The 19,581-nt window shown below is 38.0% G+C and overlaps 1 protein-coding gene across 1 annotated transcript; it reads left to right on the top strand.

The window, feature by feature from the left end:
• The first annotated feature begins 1,143 nt into the window (after positions 1-1,143).
• On the top strand, positions 1,144-12,061 carry Pcif1 (Phosphorylated CTD-interacting factor 1). The gene is made up of 6 exons (XM_085955633.1): positions 1,144-1,257; positions 1,514-2,544; positions 3,481-3,798; positions 8,635-8,912; positions 10,344-10,613; positions 11,566-12,061. The coding sequence occupies exons 2-6, from the start codon at positions 1,576-1,578 to the stop codon at positions 11,852-11,854; spliced, it is 2,124 nt and encodes a 707-aa protein (XP_085811759.1). The 5' UTR covers positions 1,144-1,257; positions 1,514-1,575; the 3' UTR covers positions 11,855-12,061.
• Positions 12,062-19,581: the final 7,520 nt, after the last annotated feature.

Below are 19,581 nucleotides of genomic sequence, written 5' to 3'. Positions count from 1 at the left end.
GAAAAAAATCGTTAAAAGTAATATTTACTACTCACTATTATTGGTTGCTAAGGGGGTCCTAGCAACTAAATTATTAATATATACGTGCGTTACTATAGAAATCAATATGAAATGTCAAAATGACATTTCTGAATTCTGAATTGGACAGCCTGTCCAATTACTGTGTTTGCTTAAATTTATTTAATATCAATGAATTTCTGTGGACTTTAAATGGTTCGTGGTTATTTATTATTAGCTTATTTACAAAATTTCAGTTGATTAGCTCTTTGCGTTCAGTTATTGACCGGGTGTCCAATTACTATAACACTGTACTGTCCCATTACTAAAACATTTTTTTTATTGTGTTTCAGTTTCTACAACATGGGTTATTTATAATTTTTGTCATCAAATGTGTTTTATTTTTGTAAGTGTGAAAATTTAATAATGTATTTAGGTATAGCCTTCAAGATTTATTTTAGGCTAAGACTTTAGGTATCTAAATTAATCTGTAATTTGATTTAAATGCTGTTTCCCATAACAGTATCACTGGCGTCCCATTACTATGTCAAAGGTGTCCCATTACTATGTTTTCTCATTTTTTTCCGAAGAATATAAATTTCTAATAAATGCTTTTGGTTATATTGTTTTAACATTCATCTTCTTAAAATTCATTCAATTCCGCATCTTTACATATCAGATATGTTTCCTGGAGGCTAATATTCTTTGAATTATTATACACTTTTTAAAAAAGTCATTTCCTTAAATGTCCCATTACTATAGCATTCACCCTACAATATTTTGCATATTATTGAAATATTGCACTGCGGTACCAGCCTCAGATTCTCGTAGGTAGGTAGAGTCAGTGTGATATTTTTGCTGTGCTTATTGAATTTGGAAATCGCAATTTAATTGCTCCATGGATATAGGTATTATTTAATTCAAATTGCTAGCAGTTTGTGTTTCATTCCATTATAAATTTATCTGAGTTAAAATACCTATTAGTAAATTAGTTTAGAATACCTATGTACCTACCAATTTAAACTAAGTTGAGAGTATTGTGATTATTTACCTACCTACCTACCTATGCATGATAGTATTACCATTCTCTAAAATATTAATTTATTAATATTTTTTTGAGTTTACATCTTGTACTCTATGCTTTCTAGACTGTCTCTGAGTGCAAATGGCGATGCTTGTGTTTCGTGTTTATGCTTCATAAATTTTACTGATAATCGAAATATCAAATTTTGTCAATAATTTATGGATTTCTGTCGCTATGTACGTCTTTCTTAATACATCTGCTATATTATGAACGGTTTATTTAATAGTTATTTTACAAAAATGCTTTGTAAACAATGATTGTTTAGTTCGTAACAAAATGTCATCTCATATTTAAGAATTTATGATATTGTCGAACAATTACCTGTCAGATATATATTTAAAATCATGTAAATGCATGTTAAATACAGGATTTTTTTGTTTATATCGCGTTGGTAAGTATTTCGAGAAATTTTTACGCAGAAATTATTTACAGGTAAACTCCCGCCTTTTTACAACACACGTCGTGTCTGCACAATAACATCGATATTCCTAAAAATGAATGAAATAAGGGATAAAGTGGTGGCCGGGCCTTCGACTTGGGAGACTTTGACGTCCACGATCGACACTGCTCCGGAAATTCTTACGTCGCCTGTCAAAATCTCCACCTCCAACAGTGATGTTAATCATTCGTCTCCCTGTCAACCCACTCCTCAGACGCCGCAGGGCCTTCCAATGCCGGGATCCAATTTCATGGACGACATTCACCCCGAACTCTCCCAGCAAGGATGGAGAAAATTTTGGTCCAAGCGAGAAAACAGGCCTTACTTTTGGAACAAGCTATCAGGTGAATCGATGTGGGAAATGCCCATGACGAAGAGAGATTTCGATCCTATAACAGACCCTCTGGGGATATGCAGTCCGGGTCCCATGAATCAACCGAGCCAGTCACTGAACGTACCCAAAAGACGGGCGTCAGAAGATAATGGACCTCCACCGAAGAAGTTCGTCTTAGCGGGTCCATGGGATTTAGACATCCCTACGAATGTTGTCATATACGAGCGCCCCCCAACCATTTGCCCGCACCCGCACCCCGAAATCGAAGCGTACCGCTACAGTCTCAGTTCTAAACTGAGAGGGTGCTACCAAGAACTGTGCCATGCCAGAGAGTCCATTGACGCCCCTAAAGATTCTTTCAACAGGTGGCTGATGGAGAGGAAAGTCAACGATCAGGGAGGATGCGATCCTCTACTTCCCAGTCACTGCTTCCCGGAGATATCTAAGTCCATGTACGATGAAATAATGAACGACATCCCCATCAAATTGAGCCATCCAAAGTTTACGGGCGATGCTCGTAAGCAACTCTCGCGGTACGCCGAGGCAGCTAAGACAATGATTGAATCGAGAAATGCGTCACCAGAGAGTCGCAAGGTTGTCAAATGGAATGCTGAAGACACATTTCAGTGGCTTCGTCGGACAGTCGGCGCCACTTATGATGATTTCCAAGACCGACTTGCACATCTCAAGGTGAGCATCATAGTTATTTTGCCTTGTCCAGACCAAGATACACACGTGCGTGTGCGTAAACAAATGAATATCATATATAAACTGTTCAAAACTTTTTTCAATTCTGTTTGGACATTTACAAACATTTAATATTATGTTCTGGTACAAAAGTATGAAAATCTGCCGTGGATGGAAAACATTGTTCAGGAACACATGTTCTTGGTATGGACTAGGCTTACAGTACAATACAATATATCCATAAATATACATCTTATAGTAGTAAATTTATGGTAAACCTAGATGGTCGAGCGGTTACGTGTCAGGCTTATGTCTGGCAAATTTCTCAATGTGTGTTTGGACCCAGAGTATGGACCTAATAAGTTGAGGAAGTGGCTAACACCCATTTCTCGTAAAAACGATCTCGCAAGTAATTTAATGCAGTTTTAGATTCACTCAATTAATCGATTACATGAATTAATAAATATATAGCTATCTACCATAAAAAATTACCAAATGACAGTGTCAGACCTGACAACACTCAATACTATTTAGGTAACAACAATAGGTATAAGCAAAGCAATATATGGTAACAATATTCATATCTAAAGAATGTGTCGATTTGAATACTAATATAGATCGGTAGGTATATATTTCGATAAAGCCGGTGTATATCACGTAAGTAAGCGTGTGAGTGAAATGTATGCATATGACTAAGCGATTAAGTGCAGCGTGCATGAGAGGGATGCAACGTCGGTGTTGTATTTATGCGATCGCGCAACAAAAAAATAAACTCTTGCCTGCAAATTTACATGCATCAGAGAGAGAGAGATTATGCATTACAGACAGACAAGTGCTGCAATACAGAATATTCACATTACTCCCTAGGGATCCTCCAAATACTCAGATAGATTGCAGTCGTTCAGTCACATTGCTAGTAATTTATTTTGTAAATTTCAGCGTCAATGTCAACCGCATCTGACGGAGACGGTGAAAGTATCAGTGGAGGGGATCTGCTTGAAGATCTATCACCTGTCGGCAGAGTACTCCAAGAAGATCAAGGAGAGGCACAGCGGCCTGCTGAAGGAGCACGGCATCAGCGAGTTGAGCGCTCCGCAGCAGCAGGCCGCCCTGCGCAAGGTGTGGTGCTATCCCGTGCAGTTTGCCATCCCCTCCCCGCGACCCCCCGCCATTGACCACTTCCTTGACAGAGACCAGACCATCCTGCGCTATCAAAATGACACTCTGGTCGTCAACAGCATACACCTGCAGAAATTGGTATGTCATCAAATTGTTTAGCGATTCAATTCCCTTTTTAGTCACATAAAATGTGTGAATTTCAATGTGAAATCTTGTAATGATCATTTTAATTCAATGTGCATATGTGTCCTATTATCAAATGACTCACAGTCCAAGGCATAAGGGACTGGCTTCTCATAACAAGGCTTCCGAGTTCGATGCCGGTGATGTCACAATACATCTATGTGACTCATAATTTTGCATGTTTCTGTGATTGTTTTACTGCTTCTGCTACGGCCTCATGGTACGTGTTAAAAGAGAAAATAATTACAAGATAAAAGAACTTTTTATATACAACGTTTTTAAATTTTCTGTTGAATCATATAAACTGGACTTGACTAGCTAAAAAATTTGTACTTGATAGAAATAATACTGAAATGTCATTTTGACATGTCATATTGATGTCCATAGTAACGCACGTATATGTTAATAATTTAGTTGCTAGAACCCCAGACCCTAGCAACCAATAATGGTGTCGAAATAACTTTTCATACAAAACAGAATTAACTGAAAATGAATTCAATTCTACTTAGGCCGGGAATATACGGGCAACTTCGTGTTGCTGCTACAAACGAGCTGCCGACCAAGGCAACTCATGCTGCTGTGCTTGGCAGCAAATGTGTCAGCGGGAGCTGGAGCTTACGAACGAATGTTGACTCATATCCAAAATGAATTTTGAAGGAGAAGCTGTGTTATTTATGCAAGTGTTGTTGCTTGTGCTTTTAGTACGTAAAAGAAGACGTAGAAAAACTCGCAGATTTTGGATACATCCTATCATGTCTCAAAGGGCTGGACATGGTGAATTTCATACTCTATTTATGCAACTACGGCACATTTTACAAATAAATCACATTTTAGATTCCAAATGCACTCATAGTTTTTTATGTCACTTATAAAAGCGTCTGTGTCAAAATTATTGTCGTCCATATTTGGCAAAAACTCGGACTGGAATGACGGTGCGCATGACTAGGCACCAGGCGGTGAGAGGGGCTGAGTTGCTATACTGGGCAGCCAGAGCTGCCGAGTGTATGTTTGACGCGGCGACAAACTAACTGCCGCAACTCGGCGGTTTCGGGTAGCGCGTCGACTGCAGCTGCCGAGGTCGGCAGCAGTGAGTCACTGTGTGTGCGTCCATTATGAGTTTTGTATAAAAAATTAGGGATCTCCGAGTTGCCACTGCCGACAGCAGCAACACGAAGCTGCCCGTATATTTCCGGCTTTAAAGATGGCTAAAAGTATTAAAAAAATGCATTGGCATCGTGTTCTGATATATTCTAAAAGTTTCAAATGTCTAGTTAGTCGGGAAGTTAGTTAAAAATCGATTGCAAGATTTGTACCGGACAAAGAACCACCGGACAAATAAGAATACGAGCTAAGAAAAACGTTGTAAAATAGAATAAACCATAACGCACTATTTCCCAAATATCTGAAGAGAGGCGGGAGACTGGTTTACAGATCTGACCCAACATTCCCACTAAGGCTGTTTTTTCCAAAATGGGTGAAATTACCCCCTGAAGCAGCAATAGCGAACCTTTTTATGCTTACGTGCCAAAATATTCATAATGAGTGGCGTGCCAATGACTAAAATTGGGGGTAAATTATAAATTAAGAACCACATTATGTGCCTATTTGTAGTATTATTAATTATTATAAATTTATGAAAATATATATTTGGTGGCGCTTTTAGCAGCGGACTGTATTGTATTGGTTTGAGGGTGATGTAGGACACAGGATGCCAGACACTGACCTTTATGTGAGAGGGCTGGCGCGCGCTGGGGCCAGTTCGATACTCACGCACTGGTAAACAGAGGATATACTTTGATGGATGATAATATGAGGTTGATGAATGATGATGATAGGTTGTATGATTGATGGACACGACGTTCACTATAAACCGTAACAGACTTAGTGGATCAAAGGTCGAACTGATATGTTTTGAGTTTTGAGGTAGTTAACGTGGTGCGGCAACACGCACCCGTTCATTGTCTTGAGCTAACTGAGAATGTTGTTTGCAATCACGGTCTATTCATGACCCGTAACTGCTGGTCACTTGGTCTTGTGACAATAAATAAGGGTATGAGGTACGGTGGGGAAATAAGGAATGACTGCCACCATATTCTCCCCGGCATCGAAAGTTATTTTCGATTCCCGTAGTGAGGAACCGAAGTTAAAGTAAACAAAGAAATCTTCGAATTGGTACTAGTTGGGCAAGAAATGCCCAAGTGGAGAAGAGAAGAGAAATAAACAAAAAAACTAACGCTAGAAATTAGAAACATAACTAGGCACCGAACCTAAATCTAAAAGACGTTACTGGGATGGCAGCGGGCGGAATTTAACCACGGGTCGTTTGTAGACAGACGTTCTTACGAACACTGCTCGAATCATGGCATCTCTATCAGAAAATGCCTATCGGCCACTTAGGTGGTGGTATATCCTATGCGTGGATTAGCACCACCGTTCCTGGTTGGATGGGTTTCACCGGTGTGTTCAATCTTTATTATTCTTCCTGAAAGATAAGTTGTTTCTGGCGATGGTCAGTTCCCAAGGATGCGTTTGATGTTGACCTCTGGGTGCTACCAGTTTTTTCATGTATTTTACTGGTTCGGTTGGATGACTTGACTCCTCGCCTGCTCTGTGGCCATGGAGTGGACGAGTGTAATTTGGGTGTGCTCATCCTGTCTGAACGGGTAAACAGGTGCTTCGGGTGAGAAACAGCTTGTTGAGATGATAAGCGATCCCGTTCACCTTGCTTTTTACGCTTCTTCCAAACCACCTCTGTGCCATGGTGATTTTCGAAAGTTCTAACGCGGATCCGGCATTTAGATCAAAGTCGTTGATTTCGGTTTATCACCGCAGCTTGGGTAAATGAACTTTCGAATTTGTTCCAAAACTGATTTGGTTTGCGTTTGGGCGTTCGTCGTGAAACGCTCTGCTTTGGGGGGTTCTTTCCGTTTTCTGGCTTCAGAAAGGTGTATCTTGGGATCCCTCTGGAATGAAGAGGCCTTCTAGTAGCTTTTGTTGTCGGCGCAACAGCCGAACTAGTCGTCGTGGGGTTTTCATCGGCAGTAGGGTCCTCGGTTTGATAAACAACTTCTTCTAAACAAGATTTCTTGAAGGCTTGATGTTCTTGCGACGAAGAACTGTCTTCGTGTTCAAGTTTATTGGAACAGTCTTGAACGACCAACGGTTAAGTTCTCCGAGGAGGAGGAACAGTCTTGGTAGACGTTCTAGTTTGTTGCACAGGTGTTAACGCAGCTTGCCTTAATGTGTTTTGTAGTTCTCCCAACGGAGGCGTTTGAGTACTTCAGTACTCTGACTTTTGTTGAGGTTGCTGGGTGTAGGTATTTTCCAATGATGGTTCTGTCACTGGACATCGTGAGATGGGAGTGTTGGGAGCACCAACACTTTCGTTTCCTCCTGATAGGTGCTCCTTGACTTTGTCACTGGTTGTTCCCATAACAGGGCCTGGCATATGAAATGATTTTATCACTGGACATCGTGAGATGGGAATGTTGTGAGCACCAACACTTTCGTATCCCCCTGACAAGTGCTCTATGACTTCGGCACCGGTTGTCCTAGTAACAGGGCCCGGCATATAAAATGATTCGTTAGCCAACAAAAGATTTTTTTGGTGAGTGAGAGCTTGGTTTCCGATAATTGAGTTGTGATGATGTTGGGGTGTGACCGAACTGTGGCCGGTTTTCCCCGATGATGGATTAGCATTCAAAGAAAGTTTGAATTAGAGAATTCTTGCATGATGGATTGCAACGATTGTTCAAATCGCTAGCATTAAAACGGGGGGTCCCAAGGTTGGAACGGTTCGCCATAGGGGCAGTGTTAATTTTGGAATCGTTAGATGCATCGGCATCTTTTCTTGCAGCATGTCCAGGCACGTTCCTTTGCGGGGTGTCGCCTTGTCCGGTATCTCGTTACAGTATGGATTTGAAGAGTGGGCGTGACCAGTCGAGGTAGTCAAAGTGGTATTGGCTTCCGTTGCAGTGGTCAGGGTTTTCATGATTTGCTGTGACTCATAAACGCTGGTTTGTAATCTAGGATTCTGCTGGTAGGGCGCGTGGGGCTGCAGATACATACAATTTGAATGATAAATTTTAAAACTGTTTGTACATGTTTTATGTAACATACAGTCAAATTCGTGGTGATTACTCAGCTAATACTAATTCAGCTCTTACTGATCACCAAAAAGTTTTCCATCTTTCCATTTTGTACTTTTAATGGCCCCGCGATGGCCGAGCGATTACGCATCAGTTTATAGTGTCGTCGGTCCTAGGTTAAGATCCTGGGTCTGGCAAATACAATTTGATGATTTAAGAATGCTGCTGACAAAAATAAAACTGAACATTAATATATTAGTAACAGCCCACCAGGTTCATCCTTCTCATTAGAATAGTTTTTAACCCTTTGAATGTTCATAATACCAGCAAGATACTAATCACGTAATCACGATCGTTGTTGACATCACAATGCTTAGAATGGTACATTATTTTGGGAGCTTCGTACTGTGCCATTATCAAACCGGTTTTTATTAAGTTTGCTTTGGACATTTTATTAAATAATTCAATTAACAACAAATTGTTCACCCATAATTAATTCTTCATTCCATTCCAGGTCAAGATAATAATATATCATTGTGCGAACATTATTAAGAATCGTAATAGATTTTTGGGTTATCACCGTGTGTTCTACCACGTTATTTCCTCAACGTTTCGGGCTCGTTGCAGAGGCCATTCTCGAGAATGGAATTATTAAATAAAATAAATAAAGAAGTACCTACATTATGTGCGTATTGATTTACAGGAACATTTGTACAGATACAGCTGTTTCGACGACAAGAAGTTTGAACTGTTTTTACCACGAGTATGGTGCATGATAAAACGCTATGCAGCCTTCCTGGGTGCGGCCACCCCGGGTTGCGAGAGTCACATCACGCAGTCTGCCCTCCCCGTCACTGTATTCGAATGCCTTCACAAAATGTTTGGAGTGACGTTTGAGTGCTTCGCGGGCCCTCTCAACGCATACTTCAGGCAGTACTGCTCCGCATTCTCTGACACGGATTGCTACTTCGGATCCAGAGGGTATTGATACCGCGTTTCATTACTTACTCATAATTCTGTTTTTTTTTTTAAATACATTCATTTTAACCTTTTTTGTATTGTATCACTCACTGCCCGCCCTTGAAACAAATCATAGAGATCATTTGTAATTGTTGACGTAATGTAATATATTATAAGGTAGAAGATAAGACAAAGTATATGAACCTTTACAAAGTAGAGAAATCTTAGAGGGGTTTTCCCTGGACAAACATAAAAAATGTATTGCATCTATCAACTAACACACTCCTTCAAATTACACAAATATCATATTCTATTCTTAAAATGGTTAAAATGTTTCTTCCTGTAAAAGATCACTTTACCGCTTAGATCCCTCGTACACAGACATTCGAGGTGACCCCAACTTAATCTGTACTTCCACTATAAAAGCCAACAGCTTTTCAGATCGCACTCACAGGTCTGATTTATTTTAGAGTCAAAACGTCCTACACATTGAACAATAATATGTGAGCATATGGAGAGCAGTAATTTTTGAAATATTAGGTTTATCTGTCAATTATTATAAATATATATGGTATGTTATCATAATCAGCATAGAAAAAGAGGGCAACACTCATTTGACAGCCAAATAAGCAGAGTTAACTGCAACATCTGTAATAGATATAAGTTTCATTATTTTCTGTACAAACTAGCTTTAAGAATTATAACAAACATTTAATTGCCAAGAGTGTTGGCCGTTTCCGAGAAATCACATCTTGTTTTTTTTTTTAATTAAAAGTATGATTTATGTTGTGTGACAACCGTTTCACAGAAAAAAGGTCGTTATATTCAGGTTTAATAAATATGACTTAACAGCTCTCTTGTATTATTATACCTTCACTGGAGACACCAGGTCGGCTGCATTCTGAATAATTGCATAGTCTGTATCTTGATCTTAAAATAAATACCGCTACAACGTGTTGATAATTAGAACTCACTTTACTCCAGCCTCTTGACCAAGGTACACCAACAACTAGGGGCCCGATTCAAGCCTTATGCACTATGCACTGTGTTTAAATTGTTGGTAGGATATTTCTGAACCTCATGTGTGAAAAACATGTTAGTCTATTTACTATCCATTGGCATTGCTGTGCAGTGCAAATACATAAACTATAACCAAAAGCAAGATGCCTGTCAATTTAATTGCTGGTGCTAACGTTGAGTTAACACTAATATTAAGTCAACTATGTGTACATCGGTGCATTAAGTTACATGTGTTCGGTAGATGTCAACCAATTCAAATACTTTTGCGGGTTGTGGTCGCCTCGTGTTTGTATAAGTGAAGGGCTTATAGTTAAAATGAAGTCATTGACTTAATTGCGGAATATTGTTATTGTGGAAACAAATAATTTTTATTCATGGTACCAAAATGACATATGGAATTGACAGGATAAACGGAACACATTCCACTTTCAGACCATTCCTGGACTTCAAACCGGTGTCAGGATCATTTGAGGTGAACCCTCCATACTGCGAAGAGTTGCTGGAAGCGACGGTGCGGCACATGGAGCGCCTGCTCGCCGACTCGGCCGAGCCTCTCAGCTTCATCGTTTTCCTGCCCGAGTGGAGAGACCAGCCTCCCAACGCCCTCCTCAAACTGGAAGCGTCACACTTCAAAAGAAAACAGGTCGTCGTTCCAGCGTTCGAACATGAATACCGACATGGATATCAACACGTCATGACTAAGTGAGCCACAAACTAATTTCGTTTCGGAGTGATAGTCTCATAATTCTTATTACAGCGTGAAAAAATTTCTTTTTCTTACGTATATCACAATATTTTTATACTACTTTATCACTGTTACTAATTTAACATCTTTCAAAATCACCTCAAACAAAACGATGAATTGTTTTAATATTGTGTACAATTTAATGTTCTTTTTCGCGCTGCAACCCTCTGGTTTTAGGTCTCCTCCAGCATCTGCCCCTATCCAAAAATTTTGACTTCAACTCGACACTGCTGCTCCATCTTATATATCGTCACTGTTCTGGCAGAAGACACTAATTCGAAAAAATTACATATTGAATTAGTTATACCAAAATGTTCCTTATTTCAAACTTTACCGTCTGGAAACCTTCTTAATAAATAAACTGTCTTTATTTTAAAGTCATCCTTTTTATGATTACTTAATAAACTCACATGATAGACCATTTCAAACATTTTAACAACTTCAAAGTCAAATTACTCAAAACTAGTATTCTCCAGTTAGTGTATTCTGCCAGAACAGAGACGATATGTGCTTGACCGAGTTGTCATTCATCTTCAGGCTTCCTGAATATCAGTTTCGTCATCATATGTAACTTGTCTATCTTATGCACATGGCCTAGCCGTCTTAAAACGACCCAATTTAATGGACTATACGATGTGTGGTGGGCTTCTGTACAAAGCATAATATGGTTCATTATTGTATCTCCATATTCACCCTGACTATGTCATTGATGGGACCGAAAATATCATGCAGCACGCTTCTCTCAAATGACCCTAGCTACTATAAAGTCATGTTTTAGTCATGTGTTATCATTGAAAGTGTTCTCCGCAAGATACATTTCAATTTTCGTTATATATTCTTTTCAATATTACATTTTAATATTCATCAGACTTTGTTCCACGTCAATAATTTTTTTTTTTTGTTCGACAGGTCAGAGATTCACTTCCGCTCGGCACATGGCACCCTGGTGGTGTGGCTGCAGAACGCGTCCGGCCACAGCCGGTGGGGACCTACGGAAGAGAGGGTGGAGGCTCTCCTGGACGCCTGGAGACCCGGCAGGGAGAGGGAGAGGGACCGGCGGGAGCTGCTCAGTCCTCCACCCGCCCCAGCCCCGCCACAACTACCCCTCCCCGCAGCGAACTCCGCCCCGAACCCAGCGCCCGCGGGAGGAGCGGCCGGTTTGCCGCCGCCGAACGCACCCTCGCCTGGCGTCACGTGATCTCTCCTTCCGCTCGCCCAATAACGATCCGTTCTCTTTTCCCGCTTTCGCGTTGCCGACGCTGCCGGTCACCTGACGTCGCCAACCTCTCTGCTCGTTTCCCAGCGGGAACTGTTCCACGATAGTGATGCGAAACCGGAGACTCTTTCAAAGTGACCATTGAAAACTGAGCGCCTGGCGCTGCCCGCTAAGTATCAAACCGTGGATAAAATAACAAATGTAATATAAAACTAGTAAAATTCAATCAGTAGATCGGTGTTAAAAACTCTCGGGTGAGTACAATTTTATGGGACTATCTGCGCGCTTCCGCCAACAGATCCCTCCGATGTTGATGTCACCGCACCTGCTTTTCCTTTGATGTTATGAAGACTAGCTGTAAAATCTGTTAATTTCTGTATATGTTAACCTGTCGTTGGCGGCCGTCGCCGAGATGAGAATCCGGTGCGTGGCGAACCCTGTTGTTACTTTTAAGAAACCCGACAGACCAAAATTTTCCCATCACTAGATTGGCTAGATGAAATTCGTGCAGTTTTCAATTCATTATGGCATTATAAATATTAACTGTGAAGTTAGATAAGTCGCGTTTAAATTTGACATCATCTGTACATATAATATTCTTCTCTGGACATCTCCACTCCATGAGTAGAGCAAATGACCAACACGCGGCTTTATTTACAATTTCATTAACTCGCATTCAGAAATTCGATTGAACCATTTGCTGACTCTGGAATTGTAAAAACTGACCCTCTAAAAGTGTCTCTAAAACATAACCGTGGATTATTCAAAACAATTGAATTTTCGAGACATGTACCAACAATAAAAGCGAATTTGGGACCTTTCTGAATCGACTAACGGTATCTTATTTTATGAGCTGAAGTACAATGTTAGAGGAGAATATTTTTCATAACATGAATCTATTGTTAGCACATTTTCCCATGGCATAACCAAATAGATAATAATTATTGATTACCCGTTGCCATACTTCAGGAACAATTACCTAGGTACTTTTCCATTTAAGTTTCCCTACTGATAGTTAATCAAACTTTGAGCATATTACATGAGTCACTTAGTCGCTAAACCCGCTCTGGAGGTTTTTTTTGAGTTTCGAGTAAATCACAAAAAACATTTTTGTGCATTTACGATAATGTTGATGCTAGTAGTATGCTAAAAATCATGGTTTGAATCGCGACTTCTTATTGGTCGGCTATGTAGAGCGGATTTAGTAATGTGTTATTGCAGATTATGTTAGAGCAGTTTTGCCGACTCAAGTCAATATTCATTTTTTTTTTTTTTGACGAAACAGGGCGGAATTTTAAACTCGCACCTCAATAGGCTGGTAGACCTATCAATATAGCACAACATATGTACATTCAAAACTAATTTTATTGAAAAATCGCACAGAATGGGTTTGGCGACAAAGCGACTCAAATAATATCGATTGTCATATATTTTGTTTGATAGTGTTTTGTTATATGTACAGATTTAGGTGTCAGGTGTAAATGTTTAACAAAGATTAGACGTTGAAGTTTTTTTAGATAATATAATGCAGTTTATCTGGTTATTTAAGTGTTTTAGTGACAGTGACTTATCTTATGCCGGTCAAGTTAATATTCGTTCTAGCGAGTACAATGTTTAGAGGAATATTTTTATATTCTTGTAAAAGTTATTGTTCTTGTATAAAATATGTCTAATTCACTTTTGTCTGTGCTGATTTCATTTATACTTTTATAAAATGAACAACAGAAGAAGGCGTATTACATTTACCGAGTGATTTGTTTTTCTGTCACCTGTTAAAACTTTTCAGATTTAATTTACTCTTGTACTAAATTCAAAATACTGATGTGCAATATTTTCTCTGCTTTAGAGTACAGCTGAATGTGCGTTACCGGCAAAATACAAGTCGGTGTTTATTTGTATTGATATATAGAATAGAAAGTCAATAATTCAACTGTTTAATCTGCAAACTGGAAAACTCCATTTGGGAAAATTGTTCAGGAAATTGAAAAAACTTAATTATTGAACTATTGAGCAGAATTTAACAATTCCAAAAATAAGGCCCTTCTCCCACGGCGCAACTGAAATCTGATGGAACTCATAAACTGACCAATGTGATGCTTCGCACACTGAAACCCACTTAAAATAATAATCACATAACCACAAACTGTCAAACTGGACCATCAGCTGTTTTGTACACAAACTGACGACACGCACGCTGTTGCGTTTATTCGAATACAATTAGGTTATTTCGATTTTGCTTATCTTGTACTTTTGACATCTTGGGTTGTTATGGTTTTTGGTTACGCAGTGCTACCAATTTTGGTAAGAAAATATGATTTTTCACCGAATCTATTGATATTGGTACCGCTGTTTTACGGTGACTGGAAACTTGAGAGACCACGCGACTAGCATGTCGCGTCTCTTCACGACCGTTTTGAAACTGAGAGATTCCAGTCTCGCCTTTAGCGAGCCGCCATTGAAATACATTAGCTAGATACTGGTTGGAATTTTAGTTTCAGTTCCGTCAGATTTCAGTTGCTCCGTGGGAGGAGGGCCTTAGTAACTTTTTTATTTACAAATAAGCTTAACTATGAATTTTTACTCTATTTTAGCTTCCACTTTATATTATATAAAGAAAATTTATACAAAGAGCAGAGTTGTTCCATTTAGAGATTTGGCAGCTGCAGCTGGTTATGTTGTGTGAAGAACGATAGCGCATTAATTTATAGGTTTAGGAGTTTCAAATTTTGTGTGAGCATAGAAATCTCATTTTTGGTCTGGCTGGTTTGCAGGTTAAGCAATCGATATGTGTATTCTATATAACATCAATACATAATTATTGAGGTCTCATTGTTGAATCATCAATAAAAAAAATTACCACAATAATTACTAGCTGCATTAATGTTAACTAATGCTGTGTGTAAAATGACAATTAGTAATTACAAACAATAATTGATGACTTACAATCGAACTGTTGTTTATTAAATTATAGATCAAGCAACACTTTTGTGAAGCTGAGATGTAGGTTTTTTTACTTCACGAACTGGTCTGTTCAAAAAGTATCTATCCAGCAGTGGCGAGGAGTGGAGGTAGGCTGTTAAGATTCAACATAAATAGCGCACACTAAACTTTGTCAGGCATACTTATTTTTTTTCATTGAACTAAGAATACAATTTGCAGATGGTGCTGGTTAGTTTTTAAAATTCAATTAAACCCTTCCTAAACCAAACCTTAATAGTTTGGGTGGACTACGGGCGATCCAACAAAAATAGTACACGTATTCAGTCATATTTATTTGTTTTCATTGAATTAAGAATGCACATCACAGATGGTGTTTGTTAGTTACTTAAAATTCATTAAACCCTGTCTGAACCAAACGATAATCTATAAAAAATATTCTTATATCTATAAAATATCTAAAATTATGTATGGTTTAACAGCATCGCTGCCTCCGGCTCCTATCGGAGCCGCGTCACCACTCATAGTCAGTGCCGCCGTATCCGATCGGAGCCGCCTGTATAGTAATCAGGAAATTGTCATTATTTCACTGGCACTACCATTGAGTGATTTATTTCTTAGCTGGCATCGTAGATGAATACGTTACCGATATTTTTCGCTAGTTGGTTTTTAATTTATTTGTTTTTTTTATAGACATTTTTCATCAAGATAAAAAGTTTTTTAGTCAAGCAAGCCACTTCAAAGAAAATATTAATTGGTATTCATATTAGTGTTACTCAAGTGGATTGCTTTGAAATTTGATACTTTTCATAACATGGTGAACACCAAATCTCATAAAATCAATTAGGGAACAATAAATTTCATTATCTCAGGCCATAAAATAAATTGCTTAACATAATAATATTTTCGAGCATTTTACAAGGGCCTTCATTCACAAAACCCACTTGAATGTTTTCAATGTTAAGTACTGTGAAAAATTTTATAATTTACGACTTGTAATAACATAACTTATTTATAACAAATACGGTTCAAGTTCAAGAGCAGTGCCACCGTTCCGGGTGACATTATATTTTACTGCCGTATTGACATGTTTATCTACTAAAAAAATATTATGAACATAGTCATCACTTGTTTTCATCTACCTTGACCTAATTTTTACGTTTTCGTGGATTGGCACATGGCGTCAATTCTATAGTATATACTAGGCAGCGAAACTGTTAATAGCATAATTTTAGATATTTTATAGATAAACTTGGACTATTATCTATTATGGCTTGGTTTAAAACGCAAGGTTCAATTGAATTTAAAAAACTAACAAATACTGCAATTAGTAGTCTTAGTTCAATGAAAAAAAATACATACGAGTGACAAAGTTTAGTGTACACTATTTATGTGAGGTCTTAACAGCCAACCTCCACCCTTCGCCACTGCCGCGTGGTGTCCATATGCTCCAACTAAGGGGCGGATATGGCGGAAGATGTAGCTTTAAATGTGCATTATTTATGTCAGAGCTCCGCAGCCTACCCCCACCCTTCACTACTCACCTTTTCTATTCGAATTTTTGAATTGATAATGTTTTTCTTTGCTAAGACATTATTTAATCGGGTGTCAACAAAAAAAAACATGTAACCTTGGTCCTGGTCCTGGTCACTGCAGTTATGTCCATAAATATAATCATACACATGCATCTGGAATTCAATATATCGTCACCGTTCAGGCAAAAGTCACCAACCCTAAAAACATAGTTTTGAGATATCGCAATTTGAAAGTTTGAAAATGCAGGAAAAATCAGATTTTAATGTTTTTAAGGTTTTATCTACATTAAATTATTTTCTCATGTCTTCTTAATAATTTCTTTAAGGTACTTTTACTTTTTGATGCTAATTAAAACATCTGGAAGGTTTTAAAGGAGGCAAGGTAGCTCAAATTATGGTTTGGTGACTTTTGCTTGTTAATAATCTGAAGAATGTTAGCCAAAAGAAGCATCAGTAAAACTCACCATCCATAGTATAGTGACTTTTGCTTGTATATTTATAACGAAGGATTTTTTTTTTATAGAGTCAATAATGTCTATTCACCTATAATGACTTTTGCTTGTTAAGATTTTATCGAAAGTCATTTAGTGAAAAACAAATAATTCGGATTTAAGCAAAATTTTACTAACTAATGTACCGAGGTGAGTTTTGCATCTTAAAGAACATAATTTTACGCTTCGGGTGACATACTCAACTCAAAACTGCCATTTTCAGGGTTGGTGACTTTTGCCTGAACGGTGACGATATAATCTCAATTGAATTTTGAATATTTCGACACCTCCTACGGATAAAGTCGTAACTGCAAAATGGTACTTTTCAGTAGTACGATTTTAATAAATTTTAATGCTGAAATCATAATTTTTTAGTTGATTGATATATTATAGATATTGATTTTTGTTTTTTTTTTCAATTATCATTGTTGTATTATCTTTAAAATTATTTAATAAAAGGCAATCAAGTCAAAATAGCCAAAAATGTAGTTACAGACTTTTACGTAGGAGGTGTCGATTTCAGATGTAATTTACAGAATGCAAAAATGTACTAAAATGGTACAGGTCTGCAGAAACTATATGCAAATAGTGGATAGAGTGAATCCAGGCACCTAAAATTGGGGTTCCACTTTATGTCGCTTGGTCTACCCGTGATGAAGACTGCCTCTTAAAGAGAGATGGCAGCGTTGCTTGATCTATAAATATATAAAGCAGTCCTTCCGGCATTTGTATAACTATATTAAAATGTGGTCCTTTGTGAATATATTGATGGATTGTCGCACAGATATTGTAAGCAAAATTTTTATCAAATACAAAATGCACATCTGCATCATAGATTTAAGCTGTAAAAATATTGTACACCCAAATAGGGTGGATGTTTGAGGAGATATTATTGTCTCATTCAAATACATATATATCCATTTCACCATATTGTATCGATTCGAATCATTTAAATTGGGTTTATCAAAACATCAACATCTGTGCTGTAACCTGTCAATATATGCTTTATTTGTTAGCACTTCCCCTGTACTCTATTTCGTAGTTAATATCACCGAATTTATTCACTGAAGAAATTGGGTGATATGGTAACTACTTATACATAAATTTATTGTTTTGACAAAAATTACTCTTAAGCATAAAAAAAAATAAAATTATTAATATAACGGATTATCTAAAATATTTATTCTGTATTTTGTATTGTTTTTATATTGGTTCGATCTCATTGTTTCGCAATGTCAGTTTATATTATAAAATAATTATAATATATTGTAAATATAATATATTTTTTAGAAATATTTTTTATCTTTTTATTTTCTTTTTCTTACGAGTTGTAAATCTTCCTGTCGCTCGTCTCTGTTATCTGGAATAAATATTGCATAAATATAAGTTTCTTCAAGAAAACGAATCTACATTTTTTCCTTATATATTTCATTTATACCAAACAATTATATTTTTTTGATGGCTATCTAAAGCCTTAACGATAGTGATGCACAAACACCGTATACTGCTTCACATGTGTGTCATTTAGAGCAGTGCTCCGCAACCGGTGTGCCGCGAGACGATGCTGGGTGTTTGTTTGGATCACCGGATGTGATATTTGAGCACCTGCATGAACTTAATAAAACAATGCAACTGTGAATGCAATTGACGTACTCTGATAAATTAGAACGAGTTAACAAATATACCAAAGGACCTACCAGACCACCATTGAAAACAAGGAATTAATTTTGGATCCGTCTCAAAAAAATTTAACTTTGCTTCAAAAGAAATTTCATCATTATTTTCATACAATCAATACGACTGGATTCGAAACCCTTTTGCAATTCTATATAAGCGCTTTCCCTATGAATTTAAGAGGAATTTGTTGAATTGAGAAACAACGGGACGCTAAAACTGAACTTTGCCGATGTTCCATCGACTATTTTCTGGATTTCGGTTAATAAAGAATATCCACGTTGTCACCTCCGAAAGGGGGGGGGGACGTAGGACGCACTGGAACCCCCCCTGAGATGATGTAATGTCTAGGTTATGTCTGCTGGCTTCTTCTTTCGGGGATATGCGGGTTTAATTGACTACGCGGATTTACGGCGCAAACAGGGCTTTTTATTTTCGGTAAACAATACAGCGTCTAAAACATGATATTTTAAAAAATAAATAATTCGCGGAGGTGCGTCGGTTCCGAGAGACCAAAAACTGAATCAGTCTCTCTGGCAATCTCGCTCGAAGCGACCGGGCGGTCTCTTCCGCATGCGTCGGCGCGTGCTGACTGAACCATCTGTCACTGCGCACCCCAGAAATAGATTCAACTGCACAGGTGACGCCATATTGATTCGATGCATGATTTGACATATTTTTACAAAATAACGATATTTCTTACGGGCTAGAAATTTCTTTATCGTAGTCGATCTGATCATGTCTGTCCGAATCCGCCCAAAGGCTCCATGGCCTTGGATCCTCTGAGGATGCCATCGTTTAGGCGGTATCAACGTATCTCCGACAAGGCTATCGCAGTTCAGCTCCCGTTTTCTACGACATATCTAGGTGAGCAAAGTTTTTCAACTCAAGTTATAATTAAAAATAATAAATAGTCTTGCTTGAAGGGCCTGACCAAGAAACTTCGGGTTGTTCTTTCAAATATCAAGTCAAAATACTATATAAAACTTTTGTGTTCATTGAAACAAGCTCAGGTATCACATTAATTAGTTATTTTATTGATAATACAAATACATGGAAATATGTGCATTTG

This window comes from Rhyacophila brunnea, unplaced genomic scaffold (genome assembly GCF_057557595.1).
Source record: "Rhyacophila brunnea isolate RB1 unplaced genomic scaffold, BYU_Rbru_1.0 scaffold_5, whole genome shotgun sequence".
Lineage (NCBI taxonomy): Eukaryota > Metazoa > Arthropoda > Insecta > Trichoptera > Rhyacophilidae > Rhyacophila > Rhyacophila brunnea.
Note: the sequence above shows the minus strand (reverse complement) of the source record. Positions and strands in the feature narration are given on the sequence as shown.